This window comes from Tasmannia lanceolata, unplaced genomic scaffold (genome assembly GCF_043159265.1).
Source record: "Tasmannia lanceolata isolate RefF3 unplaced genomic scaffold, GAP_Taslan_0.1 ptg000018l, whole genome shotgun sequence".
Classification (NCBI taxonomy): Eukaryota; Viridiplantae; Streptophyta; class Magnoliopsida; order Canellales; family Winteraceae; genus Tasmannia; species Tasmannia lanceolata.
In genome coordinates, this window is record NW_027518695.1 from 10,667,461 (window position 1) to 10,681,809 (window position 14,349).

General features: G+C 39.3%; 1 protein-coding gene across 2 annotated transcripts; it reads left to right on the plus strand.

Moving 5' to 3' along the window:
- Positions 1 to 2,478: 2,478 nt before the first annotated feature.
- On the plus strand, positions 2,479 to 13,310 carry NDP1 (Tetratricopeptide repeat (TPR)-like superfamily protein). 2 transcript variants are annotated; one of them, XM_077360466.1, is made up of 12 exons: positions 2,479 to 2,856; positions 2,954 to 3,080; positions 3,197 to 3,270; positions 6,049 to 6,095; positions 6,168 to 6,315; positions 6,414 to 6,473; positions 7,001 to 7,190; positions 10,774 to 10,835; positions 10,946 to 11,046; positions 11,246 to 11,300; positions 11,388 to 11,435; positions 12,813 to 13,310. In XM_077360466.1, exons 1-12 carry the CDS (start codon positions 2,652 to 2,654, stop codon positions 12,986 to 12,988), a joined length of 1,293 nt encoding a protein of 430 aa, XP_077216581.1. In that variant the 5' UTR covers positions 2,479 to 2,651; the 3' UTR covers positions 12,989 to 13,310. The 2 variants fall into 2 exon arrangements, with proteins under 2 accessions (XP_077216581.1, XP_077216582.1); XM_077360467.1 differs by having other exon boundaries at positions 12,825 to 13,310.
- Positions 13,311 to 14,349: the final 1,039 nt, after the last annotated feature.

The window sequence follows — 14,349 nt, forward strand, 5'->3', positions numbered from 1 at the left end:
GAAGATGCACTAACGTCCACTTGGTTGGCTTCAGTAGCTCAAGTTGTTCCCAAGAACAGAGATATCCTAAAACTCAGATGGCATAAAAAACATTACAGCCCCTAGCAAGAATAACTTATAGAACTTGCAAAACCCTAAGTCATGTGGGTGTCCATTATCACTTCAGCCCCTCCATGAGAATGGCCAAAGGGGTGCCAATATCATTCTAATGATCTAGTGAAAACGACAAAAAAAGAATGGCTTTTGTCCAACATGGACACACTCACAAATGGGCGCCCCTATCATTTTAGCACCAAGGAAGTAATAGAACCAAGATAGTGGTCTTCCTCATTTCAAGATCAGTTGCATATATCAAAAGAGATAGGGTGTTGATATCATTTCTAACCCAAGGCAGAGACAATCCCAGCAGATGCACTTCTCTTGGCCCCTTGGAACGCTAGATGGCCAGTTGGCCAACAACCTAGAAAGGGACTCCAACTCCATGGACTCCATAAGTGGTCCACCTCCACATGATCCGGCCCACAGATGATACCTATACACACGAAAAGGTACCCCACACGGCCAAAACTTTGCCTTCCTACTAGTCGTTGTCCTACCAAATGAGCCCCACACGAAGATGGCCCTTGGCTTACACCCACATTAACACCGTAAGGGAGGCCCTCTTGAGAACAACCAAAAGTGTGGCCCTTGTACATGACAAACGACGAGCCTTGATCTATGTTTCTAAAAAGGAACATTACAAAAGGGCTTCCCCCGAATCATACCACACACACACACACACACACACACATATATATATATATATATATATATATATATAGACACACACACACACACACATATGAGAATAGAGTTCCTAAGGTGTCACCTCATATAGCTTATATGAGGTGGCGCTCACCTCATATATCTCCAATCCCCTCTAACGGAGATGACCGGATTTGAAGAATCCCAGGGCTAGTTTCCTAATTTTCCGAATCTGACTCTTTGGTTTCGGGGGAGGGCGGAGGTATTACTCAAATCAATAATCACTCCAAGATCGATCTAGACTATAGAATCGCGATTTGGCACAATCTAACTGCCAAATAAGCAACCCATCATGATCGGGTGCAACCAAAAGGTGCAATTCAAAGTGAAAAGGCATCTATAAAATGAGCAGCCTCTTAAAGCCTTTCCAAAAATCAGTTTAACCTTCTTTTGAAGTTTTCTTTCTAGCGTGCTGTTATTCTCAAAAAATAGACACTAGTATCGTACATACTTGTTAAATCCAATGGTAAGTTCGGGGTTTGTTGCCGTATAGTGCAAAACGTCATCAAACAATTAGTAAAGATTCACTTAGCTTCATTGTATCATGGAGGGCGAAATCGTTGTTCCCCTTGCACACACTTGGTAGGGGCGATTATGACAACGCGCCTCGAAACATCTCAAATTCTATTTTCCATCATCTCCACCACCAAATTTTCTCCAACATAGATGAGGCCCAAAATACTATAGTTAGGAAGCGAAAAAAAAAGTCCTAAAAATTAGAAGGGATTTGCTTAGACCTGGCAAAAAGTGACCCGGACCCGCGGGTCCACCCGGCCCGCCCTTAATTTACGGGTCCGGGTCACCTATTGGTGGCCCGTTAGAAATTGACCCGCGGGTCCACCCGGCCCGTCAAAAGTGGGCCGGGTCGGGTGGACCCGCGGGTGCCCGTAAAAAAAGTGCAAACGACTGTTTTTTTCTTATAATTTCTTTATTGTTTTACTTTTTCCGTAGTTTTCTCGGTAATTGTCATATTTTATATGTAATTGTTTTACTTTTGACCTTTTTGCGGTAATATTTCATTTCAAACTTATAAATTCAGAGAATCTTTCAAAAATCCATAATGATTACTTTTCTTTATTCTCTTTATTGCTAGCCACCTTTGCTCCAACCGTACTTCACCCAATCTTTGCAGCAAAGGAGGGCGTACAAGCCGAAAAATAGCCCAGGAGAAGGTGGCTAGCAAATCCCTAAATAAAAAAAAAACACTCTTAAAAAATACGTCAAAAATCCGGGTGACCCGCGGGTTGACCCGGCCCGTACGGGCCGGGTGCGGGTCCAATGTCAATGACCCGTAGAATTTTCCGGGTCACTTTGACCCGGCCCGTTTGACCCGGACCCGTACGGGCCGGGTCAAATCCGGCCCGGCCCGCCCGTTTGCCAGGTCTAGATTTGCTAGAGTCCATCGCAGAAGGCATTTCGCAACTTGTCTGTTGCATGTCAGACCAGCCACCTCGTGAATAAAGACAATAGTTTTTGTCTCCATGCACGAGATGGCTGGTCTGACATGTGACAGACAAGCTGCGAAATGCCCTATGCAATGGACGCTAGCAATTCCCAAATTGGGAATATTTTTCCTTTCCAAAACTTTCACGAAAATTCCCGCAATCCAAACAGGGCCTCAATTTATAATGATTTCCCACTAAATAAGCCATAAGTATAACAATTCCCCCTGTTGGAAACTAAAAAAAAGTTGCCAAGATTTTTTTTGCCCGGGAAATGTTTTCCCTGCAATCCAAACAACAGGCGACCTAAAAAAACAGAGAGTTTTATGAGTCGGTTGCAAAACCTCTGAAAGCCCCTATTTTTGGGTTTTTCATTCTTCATTTGCTAGAGGAAGAAGAAGCAAAATGCTCCGTCTCGCCATTAGAGCAAAAAGAGCAGCACCACTATCTGCTCTAACCGCCCTCCTCCATTCTCATCACAAACCCATTTCTAACCCTCTTCCCTCATCATCAACCGTCCGATCATATGGGACCAACGCTCCTGATTCCCACCCAGTTGCTCTACAAATCATCAATTACGCTCTCCATCACGCTAGATCCCAAAAATCAGGTCTTTCTCCTTTCTGTGTTTTCTTTTCTTTTCATTTCTTTTCCCCTCTTATGTAATCATTTCAATATATTATTATTATTTCTATATTACCGTGCAGGGGAATCATATGCACAAGCTCTTCTGGTATTGGAGCAAGGTCTTTCTAATTTCCGAGGAGTAGATGATTCAAGTGAGGATGCTGTGGGAATGGTCTTACTTGCTATGTCTACCATGTTATCAGAAAGGTTGGGAAGGGTTGTGTGTATCTATCAAAACGAAGGGGTTTAAGTTATCAGTTTCTTTTTCAAAAAAAAAATGTTAGTGTCTTAGACACTTATGACTATGGTTCTTGGCTTGGCAGAGGGGAATTCAGTGATGCCATGGAGAAACTTCAGGAAGTTCTTGATTTACCACGCTCTTCTTTGTCCGTACGAGGTATTAAAAGAGAACCTTCTTTTGTAAATCACAATTTTTTTTTTCTTTTTGCATCAATGGTTATTATCAGAATTTCAGAATTTATGTTATGTAATTGGGTTCTTTCAAAGAAAGCAACAATGTATTTGGGGTATAATTGAAAATAAACAATTGGGTTGCATAGAGGTGTGGCAAAATTGGGCTTGATTCAGTTCTAAAAGAGAGAGATAAGTAATATATTAAAGTTTGGTCTGTAATTCCATTGGAATGTAGTTTGCGCATCAAGCCTGCTTGAATAGACTTCAAAATCCAGAAATGAAGCCAATGGAGTTTCGTACTATTCATGACTGCTAACACACAATTTAAGTCTATACTCTATAGTACTTCACATCGATTAACCCGGTGAATATCTTGAAATTATTTTGTTCAAATGTGTCATCTTCATGTATGCTGATCATTTTCACTTGATCTCCTGAAATATTGTTGGGTTTTACTTTCCCCTTTGCTCCCAATCAAATCCACTCCAGAAACTTCACTTCCTCACAATAGTATCTGCCATCTCGTTATGGGTGTGGGGAAAAGAAATATTTGGTTCTCTACTAAGATTTAGATTCCCTCTTGAGATCTTATGGGTGTGGGGAAAGATGTTCAGTTTTTTTAGAGGCAAAGGAATAAGGCAGGTCATTTTTTCTCTTGAGGCATGAGGCATAAGCCACATAAATTTTCTGATTTCTAAGAAAATAATTTTAAAATATTTAAAATTTGAAAATTAACTCAAAATTCACAAAAAATTTAGAAAAAAAAAATGTCTGCTTCATTTTCACTAAAATATATTCATTCAACCATCTATACACTATATGAAGCTATCAACCAAACAATACAAAGTAGATAGTTAGAGGTGAATGATTAGTAAGTTTATAATATATTCCTCACTTTTTCAAAGAAAAAACAAATACAATGTCATAACCCATCATATATACTAATCTATGTTTTTGTGCAAGTTCGTTATATTTAGTTGGTGACTGATCATTAAATTTGGATGGTGCACTTTGTAGCTGTTATGTGGGTTTATCTCAGTGCTGAGGTTGCAGGGGGCAACACACCCCTATTTTGGGGGTTTTGGGGCAGAGCCCCTGTAATTTTTTGAGAATGGAGTGTGCAAATAGAAAGTTTTCCACAGCACAGGCATCTTTTTTATGAAATTTTTTTTTCCGGAAGTGACGGATTTTGATTCCGTTTTGGAGAGAGATCACAAAACAAAGTATAGGAAATAAAAGTTCCTAAATCACGAAGTCTTAAATCTCTTAAAAACCTTTCTTTTTATTTCAAATTGGTCTGAATAGATCATACTTAATCTAACTTAAGTGTTAATTGGTAATTAGGGAAAGAAAAAACAAACAAAAGGTAGTTAGTCTTCTTCTTTCCTTACCTTTGGTTTTCGTCCTTTGTCCTCTTTACACTTTTGCCAGTCGTCCTTCTGCCTGTGGACTAGTAGTCGTCTTCGCTTCTTTTTCGTTTGGTCGAGTGAGCTTTCGTACCAGGGTAGCTTTGTAGTCATCCCGCCTAGTCTATATCAAGTGTTGGTCATGCCCGATCCTGCGCAACAGTCGTTTAAGCAATGGATCAAAAGTATGTTCTCCGAATTTTTTTTTTTAAATCACATTCATGCATTTACGTTCCATGTGACTGTATTGATACTACTGAAAGGTGTTCTATTGCCCGTAGCTCACATTTGATACCCGAGAAAGCAAATCATGGTTTTTGTTTCCCTTGTGCCTTACTAATAGGGTGTGGAAGAGTAAGGACACGATCTAATAGATCGTTGTATCGACTAGTTGGATAATAGTCTCTTACAATAAAAATGGTGTGCAACAACACCAACTATGAAAAATCCACCGATCCACGTGTTATGTGTGAGCAACGAGACATCAATAGATGTGTACGGATTTTTTTTTTTTTTTTTGGGGGAGGGGGGGGGGGGGCATCAAGTACTTATGGTAAGATAGCTTTCTTCCTCCTGCGTTGGCCGCCACCTACCCCGCGTTAGAGGGGATTAGCAAAGAGGGAAAGACCAAGTACAAGACAGGAGGGAGGGGGGGCAACATCTTATTCTCTGTGCTAGAACTTCTGGATCGGATAAGCATTCGGAACGGTCTCCTCATGTAACTTGCTTAGTAGTGCTTCAGCAAAGGATCTAAGGATTTAGAGTCAAAACTCGGATTTGAAAAAACAAACCTTTAGTCCTTTACCCTTTTAGCCGGAGTCAAAGTGTACCTCTTGATCTTTCGTAAAGGCGAATAAAGCCTAAATTTTTATTTTTTTTTATGCTCTTCAAGAGACTTTTTTTGGTAGGTAAGCTGGGATCGACCCTGCGACCTCAAGGTTGAGAAACAAAGCCTCAACCATTGAGCTTCATGCCCAACCCCCTCTTCAAGAGACTTCTCGCATCAATTCCTTTTTTTCCATATGTAATTGACTATTCTGGGCTATGAGTCTATCAGTCCCAAATTTCGCTTAAATGGTTTTTATGACGACGTCTGCACAGTTTCCTTTCTCTTTCAATGATATGCAATATATGACTATATGAAAAGATAATATATCTCAAGATGTGTCTGCTTGGAATTCGATCCACGAAATAGCTGCAAGGGGTATTCCTCACATATCGCAATGGTCGAACATTTTTTTTTTTAACCTCTTGCTTTCTCAATGTACTGACCATGCCAAACTATGAACAGGGCTTGCTTCCCTAGAGCCATATCATTAATACATTTTTCTTGTTTTCCTTTGAACATCTTGCAGTTGCTTCCTTGGAAGGTCTTATAGGACTAAATTTAGTGAAAGGGCAGGTTTGTATTGACAATTATCTGCTTTATTGTCATCCACGGATTTAGATTCATTTGAAGATCATTTTTGTTTAGGACGTTACTTCATCAATACTCGCAGATAAATCATTGCAACTGTTGAGAAATAGGCCATCAGTTGGTGACAATGTTTTTGAACTTTTGCAACTTCGGTCTAAAGCAATTAAAGGGCTAGTTGATCTTGTGCAAGGAAATCTCAAATCAGGTCGAAACCCGTCCTTGCTCTTATTTTTTTTTCACTCATTACAGCATTTCGAATGTTTTCGTAGGAAAATGACTTATTACTGAGGTGCTTTGTATCAGCTGATTCTTGCTTTGGAGCATGCGAGTACAATGATTCATTGCCAGATAAAGGTTGCTCTGGTAAGTTGTTACAGGCATGGTTTTAAATTTCGGCCAGTTGGGACTGAAATCTGTAAATTCCGGATTTCAGTTTTGATTTCGGCTGAAATTTGGTTATTTTGGCCGAAATTTTAAAAATTTCAGCCGAAATGATTGAAAAAAAAAAAAAAAACGGTTTCAGTAGGGACCGAAACCGAATTTTTTTTTTTTTAAAGGCAATCGAATAAGTTAAAAGGGAGGACCAAGGAGGTCACCCAAAGAGAGGAACAAGGAGAATAGAAAAAGCAACAGAAAAGCAAAAAATACAAGCACCCTCAGGGAGGGTGGAAATCAAAGAATTCCAGCACCTCCCTCTCAACCCCCTCCCTAGCGAAACAATCCGCTTCACCGTTAGCTGATCTGCGCACGTGCTGAAAGACAATGGATGACCCACCAACTATGACCGAAACCGAAATTTAAAACCTTGATTACAGGTACCAAACATATTATGGTTGAATATCGATCTTATGTGTCGATTATAGTCAAGTTCCTATTTCCTCGAATTCCAGGGAATGTTGCACTTTCACACGGGGAATTTTTACACTCCACCGGGAATTTTTCATTGGCCAAGGACTTTTACCAGAAGGCACTTCAAGTACCGGCATCTGAAGCATCTGCTTTAGCAGCTGCCAATATGGTCCCGGAAGAAGTTTCATTGGGAGCCATGTGTGCTTTAGGACAACTGGCGACACATTCAGGGTAACGTTTTTATATCCTTCTTCCCTATGAGTTTTAAGGCTGTACTACTGTGGGTATTCAAGTGTTAATGTTGCTAGATTCTCTAAAAGAAGCTTAGACTTTGCTGTCTTCGTCAATGATTACTATTTAAACGAGTAGATGATAGTTGGCTGGCCTAACTTATTTGCCCAACCTCTTTCAGTATATATTTGTATGACTGTACTATAATACAAGCTTGAGATTAGATATCTAGATACCTCTGAGGAAAACTCTGATGTAAACTGAAAATGGACTGTGGATAACAAATACAAGATTTGTGTATTGAAGATCTCATATCTTGTTCCTATCTTTGGCACCCTACCCCTGCAACTTGCATGGGGTGAATACGAGAACGGTACGGGGTACGCTGGTTAGCCTACTACGCAGTACGATGAGGGTATGTCATACATATTTATTCAAAAAGAAAGTTTCAGCTCCAAACAAAAATATATAAAATTTGAAGATCTCAAATTATCACTAAATAAAGTACCATCATATATTGTATGTTTTTTTTTAAGATAAAATATTAGGGATAGCATATATTATATACTCAATCCTAAAAGAAATCAACTATCTAGTTATGAAATAAAGCCATAAAAGCATGATCAATGACCAAATTAATAAGCTAGTGTGCACTTGTCTTCCCTTGTCCACTAGAATGTTCCCTCTTGCAGAGATCGATATGCGAGTTTTTTGGTTAGGGCGACGCGGTCGCCATTTTTAGCGATCTGGGTCGTGAATGTTCCATGTTTGGGGTCGTGCTATCTGGATCGCGGGACGTTAGGCGTGGTAGAGACCCGTTAACATTTCGAACACCCCAACTTGTTTGTAGTCGAAACAAGTTTTCTCCTGCTAAGCTCTTTGTGAAGATATCTGCAAGTTGTAATAATGACAGCGTGAAGTGGACTTTGAAGAAACTTGACTGTCACTTTCTCACGAACAAAATGATAGTCGATATCGATATGTTTTGTTCAGCATGAAAAATGGACTGGATTCCATATAGGTTACACTTTTGTTGTCGTATAGAAGAAATGCTGCGCACGTTAGAAAGGTACTAAATTCTCAAAGGATATATGTTTTACATGTGAGTTTTCCTGTGGATGTTTTTAACGAAAAAACGCTCACTAATTGGTCTCTGTGCTTGACCATGCTATGTTTAGCCGTTTCTTGGTACTCCAAGAAACACAGACCGATAAATATGCCGTAGCCTCCTATAGATAGTCTGGTCAAGGAACAACCTACCCAATTGGCATCACTGTAGCCATATAGTATCAGATAACCAATGGATCGAATAGAAAGGCCATAATGAATAGCCCCTTTGACAGCACAGTTATTCATTTCATTTCTTGAAGATGATTGGTCGTAGGGCATGCGTGTGTTGATTAACTGAATTCAGACTGTAATAAAGGTCTGGCCGAGATATACTGTAAGGACTCTACCAGTTGTCTTGATGATATGGGATTGGAGTACATCTCTAGAGGTTGTGGTTTTATGTCCAGCTATCATTGGGGCAGCAATCAGCTTAGAGTCAAGCATGTTAGCCTTTCGAAGAAGTTTTGTGGTGTGTTTATTTTTTGATAAGAAATATCCCTTGGATGAGTGTAAGACTTCTATGCTGAGGACATAAAGGACCAAGGTCCTTCATCACACATTCAATACTAATGGAATCAATGAATTTGGATATGAATCTGGATTTTTTTTATGGGTAAGCTGGTAATTGGAATTATTACCAATGAGGACGATGTCATCCAAAAAGTAATAGAACAACAATATGTAGACCTTGGGCAGATATGCAGGTAGTTTAAAATTCTGAGGTTCTATGACAGATCTAAAGGTGTATGAGCTAGGATCTTGGTTGTGGAATAGGGCTGAAGTATCAGGATTTTGGTATTAACGTTTCAAATTTACTGATGGTAGTATTCACTCGGAACAGGTTATAGGCTGAGATTCAATGGACTATTGCAGGGCTGAAAGAGTGCAATTACATTATGAGGACTGGGTCCTTACCAAAGTGTTGAAGGGGTCTACTCTTTCCTTCTTTTCTTTTTTTTGAATGTGTTAAAGGGGCCTACTCTGTTACTTAAGAGTAGTGTAGGGACATAAATATAATAAGCCTTAAGTGGCATTACTTGTAATTTCTTCAACTTGTAATATTTGAAAATTTGAGGGCCCTTGTAGTATGGATTTAAATGTAAGGGTGGGGATTCTCTATAAATAAGGGGGTAGTCATCTTCTAGATGAGCGGAGATGGCAGAGTGATGGTCGAAGAGATTTGGCGGTTGTCAAACCAGAGTAATGACAACCAGAGTAAGGGTGGACCATAAAGTGTTGATGGCCATGGCATCGATTTGATTGATCTCAAGAGAGTCACACGGCTATGATACCATAAATGAGTGCGTAATAATTGGCTGGCTTATGAGTCCAACCTATATATCCATATTATCATACAAGATAGGGAAGATCTAATCTAAATAACCCTCGTGGAAGATGCTCCTTGCTATACTGTGGGAGATATTCTTAGAAATTGGAAGGTAACACTGTTAAAAAAAAAAGAAAAGAAGAAGTGAACCAAAATGTTGCCTAGGTGGTGGCCACCTCCAACTGGGCGGGTCAAACTGAATTTTGATGGGAGCTCAAAAGGCAATCCAAGGCATGCGGGTATTGGCCATGATTCTAACCGGCAAACGATTATATATCCTTCTCAGGTTCATCCAATGTATGAGATTCCAACGAGGCGGAGGCAATATCTCTTTTATGGGATTTGTGATGATTTGCTACCTACGGCTCCTGGCTGTTGGTTGTCGAAGGTGACTCATCAAACATTATGGAATGGGAAAGTAACAAATCGGTTGGGTCGTGGAAGCTATTGTACATCATTGCTGAAATCAGGGACCTAGTCGTGGTGCTTGCGCCTAAATTCTAGCATATGAGGTGATCCGCTAATAAAGACACATGTACATTAGCTAAAGAAGGAGTGGATATGGAGGGGATGGCGATTTTTTCCGCTGATCAATAGAAACTGCTGTAAGCTGGGCTTAGGTTTGGGGAGGAATTGATGGGCTTGGGCTGCTTTGTTTCGGCTGTATCATTGTCTGTTTGACATTTGTCACAGCTGTTAGCTGTCGGGGGACACCTTGTTCCCCAAGCCGATTTTGTTTTTTGCTTGGTAAATCTAATAAAATCTTTACCTTTCAAAAAAAAGAAAAAAGATAACCCTCTAGGAAAACTGAAAATATGCAGTGGATAACAGATGCACGTTTTGTTTGTTAAAGATCTTATTTCCTGTTCCTATACTTATCACTGTCCCCTCTGGGTAGTTGTCAATCTAGGTATTGGGTTGTTTAAAAGTGACACATTTTTTTTTTTTTTGAGTAGCTAAAAGTGTCACATTTCATGCATCTCTTATCTATGATTCTATCTTCTCAGTCGAACTAGTAAAAGCCCATTCATTCTCACGATAAACCTTAGTAAATTATTTCCTGTGTACCAGACAGTTAGATGTCCATTAGCTTTTGAGTAGTGTGATCAACGTATTTATGTTGTGCTAACCTTCCTTTTAGTTCAGAAATTTTCAGGATGCAGAGGAGACACTGACGAAGGCTTTGACAAAAGCAGAAGAGCATTTTGGTTTGTCACTTCAGCTTGAACTTATTAAATGAGAAAAAAATTCAGCATTTAGCTTGATTCTCATTTAAAGAATGTGTTGGGTATATACTGGGTTTCTGTGGCCCATTCAGGTTCAAATCATCCGAAGGTGGGGCTTATCTTAACCTGTATAGCTATCATGTTCGGGCATAAAGGAAAGCTGGAGCATTCAAGTTCTCTTGTGATTCAAGAGGTGAGGTTTTTTTAATGTTTTTATCCTTTTCCAAAATATTTCTTACATGATTTGGCCAAGTGAACTCGCTGAGTCTCTTCAATCGGCTAAGCTCAATTGTCACATGCAAACGGAGTTTGGGTTCTTTAAAGTTGTGTCATATGTATTGATACGGGTTATGTATTTGGTTGATCGTTTTTTTTTAAATATCATCTGGCAGGGACTTTATAGAAGGGCCTTAGATTTGCTAAAAGCTCCATCCTTGGAGACCGAAGGTTCGCCATTTGCTCTTACTGATAACATATTGTTGTTTTTTGTATTCAATGCGATCACAACTGTTTTATTATGTGCATTTGGTGCAGTTGTGGATACACAGGTGGATTGGAGAGATGTAGTGGCCCTTGCGAGAGGTATGATCGAGCATCTTATTGTTATAAAACCTGTTGCATGAACCAATAACTCTGATTACTTTTTTCATACAGGGATAAATATTTCACTCCCTTGTTTTGTTAATGACACCCGTCACCTTATTAAACACTATTCTGATTACCTGCTGATAAAATTTGTGAATTAAGAAGCCTATAATAACAGCTAAATAAAAAATTGCAAAAAGAGTGTATTTATTTATTTGGTAGTCATTGACTACACAACTATTACCATGATGAAGGATGCCTTTTATCATAGGATTGACACGTCCTGGCTGGTAGTGTTCACTTCTCCTTGCATATGCATATCATCTTGATCAGTGAATGTAGAACTCCATTGAAGCAACGTTGAAAAAATATCACATGACATGAGAGGTTATTCAGTACATAAAAGTCACTATTAAAAAAAAAGGAGTCATTCAGTGCTTAAAACTTAAAAGTGACTCGAAGAAAAAGCACTTAGGGCCCGTTTGGATACCTCATATTTTGTATTTGGATTTGGAATTGAGTTTTGAATATAAAATGAATAGATCTGCCAGCTCATGTTGAGGGAGACAGAGAGGGAAGGGGGTACTTTCTACTGGAGGGGAGAGGTTGAGGAGCAAAGAGGATGAAGGAAAATGCCAGATCTGTTGATTTCCAGTTACTTATTTCCACAGCATATTTGGAAATCTGATTTTTTTTCACTGTCAGTCACTGATTTGAAAATCCAAGAATTTGATCCGGATCCAATTCACAATGCAAAAAGAGCTGCAAATGTGAGAAATCCAAATCAAAATCTTCTCAGCATCCAAACGGGTCCTTACTGATTTTTCTACCGTTTCTAACAACTTCTTCAGCACGAGTAAAATCTCATCATCTTGCAGACCAGTAGATATCTGAAAGCCAGTATTTAAGTACTTAGAGAAACGTTCCTCTTCTAATGCATATGGTCATTCAGTTTCAGCATTAAGGATTTTTTAATTTGTAAAGAGGTTCTGATGACTACTAAACACCACTTACGCACCCCTACCAACTTAAACCGTATAAGAAATCTGCCCATCTTTCCAATTCAAAAAAATAAAAATAAAATGCCCACCTGAAGTGACATTCACTAGGCATTTCTGGAAATCTACTTCCAAGTTTGGATATTTTGAGTTTGTGTTTTGGAGTCCGATGCTGCTTCAAAATTTCATCATGTCTTGCACTTCGTCTTCCATTGTTATTTTATCTCAAAGAACCTTCAAACTCCGAATCCATTATGACTGTCGAGTTATTTAAATAATTGCATATAGTGCACACATTTCTACATTAATTTTTCTTCTTCAATTTATAGTTTTACTATTATGGTTATGATGCCACTGTCTCACGGTCATTGTGAAGGTGGATATGCAGAACTATTATGTGTTCAACAGAACAGAAAGGGTGAAGGAGAAAGAATGAGTAAGTGGGCAGAGACAATGTGGGGAAACCGTCGCCTTTCACTCGCAGAAGCCTTGGAAATCTCTGAACCTTCCAAGGTTGCCGTCATTGATTCTCGAATCAGCAGAGTGATGTAAATTCCATCGGCAGATACATGAATTTCCACCATTGGTGATCTCTCGATAAACACAACTTTTATGTACATTAGATGCATTTTGAAATCTCAGTTCAGCAATTAGATTTCGGACTGTTGATATGGTGGGACATCACATGGCAATCCAGTGGGCACTAGTCCAATGCCGAAGGGTTAACCGATAAGCTAGATTAAGGCGAGCAATAAATAATCAACATTTGCAAGATTGAGAAGTGCAGAAATTAATGGCTTGAATACATCTTAAATGATGTCTTTTTTCATCATCTTTATCAAAGGGTGGTAATACAATGTGATTTGCTAGGCAATTTTGAGGACAGCCACAGACGCTCACTTTTTAACAGATTTTGTCTTATTCATTTAATTAATCTTAGATCGCTATTGTTCTCTGAACCTTCCAAGGCTGTCCTAACATGCAAAAGTGAGCCAATCCTCAGTTGTTTTCATGTTCCATTGTTCTCTAAGTGCCTTTGCCTAATTTGTCTTTTTTCTTCTTTTTTACTCTCCTAGAAGCCCCCTGCACTATTTCTATGGTGGTCAAGACTTGCCTTTTGCCATTGATCGTAAAAGTAGCTTACTTTCTGTGTATTCAAAAATAAAATCACTTTTTACATACCTTCCATATTGGGTCCATCTTTTGTGGATCAGATCCATTGATCCAAAGGGCAACATTAAGGCCATCTAAATGGCATTGAGATCACTTTGATAGGATGATCTTAGGCCCTTGATCCCTTAATCTTTGACCAAACCTTGTTTAGGGTTCCACCACGAGAAGCTAAACCACTTATTTGGGAAGTGATATATCCGCCCCTTTTCATTGCTTGGGACACCCGAAATCAGTGTATGTCTGGGCCATTGAACACTTCCCCCCATGATGAAAGTCTGGTCCTCTGCCACTCATAGATACACTATATTTGGGTGTCCCAAGTAATGAAAAGGGGTGGATATATCACTTCCCCACTTATTTTTGTAGTCCTTTATCATCAGCCATCTTGATCTCACATACATAGCCCCCTATGCCCCTTTGGGCATCATCAGTTGCCTTTTACCATTGACTCTAAAAGTGCCTTTCTGCATCCTCCTATGTTAATATAGCTAAATTAACCAAGAAAACGGTTTTTTTCCAGGGTTGTTCCCGTGAGGGTAAATCGGGGATAGAACATTCATTTACCCGCAGAGATAACAATTACTGATACTACAATCAAATCAATCCATTGGGTACCTCACTAGAACAATCAAATCAACTAATTGGACTCCTCACCAGTCACTACGGACAACAATATAAATGTAGGATTATCAACGGGACTCATGCTTTTCAGAAATTATTAACGAGAGACAAAAGAGGTC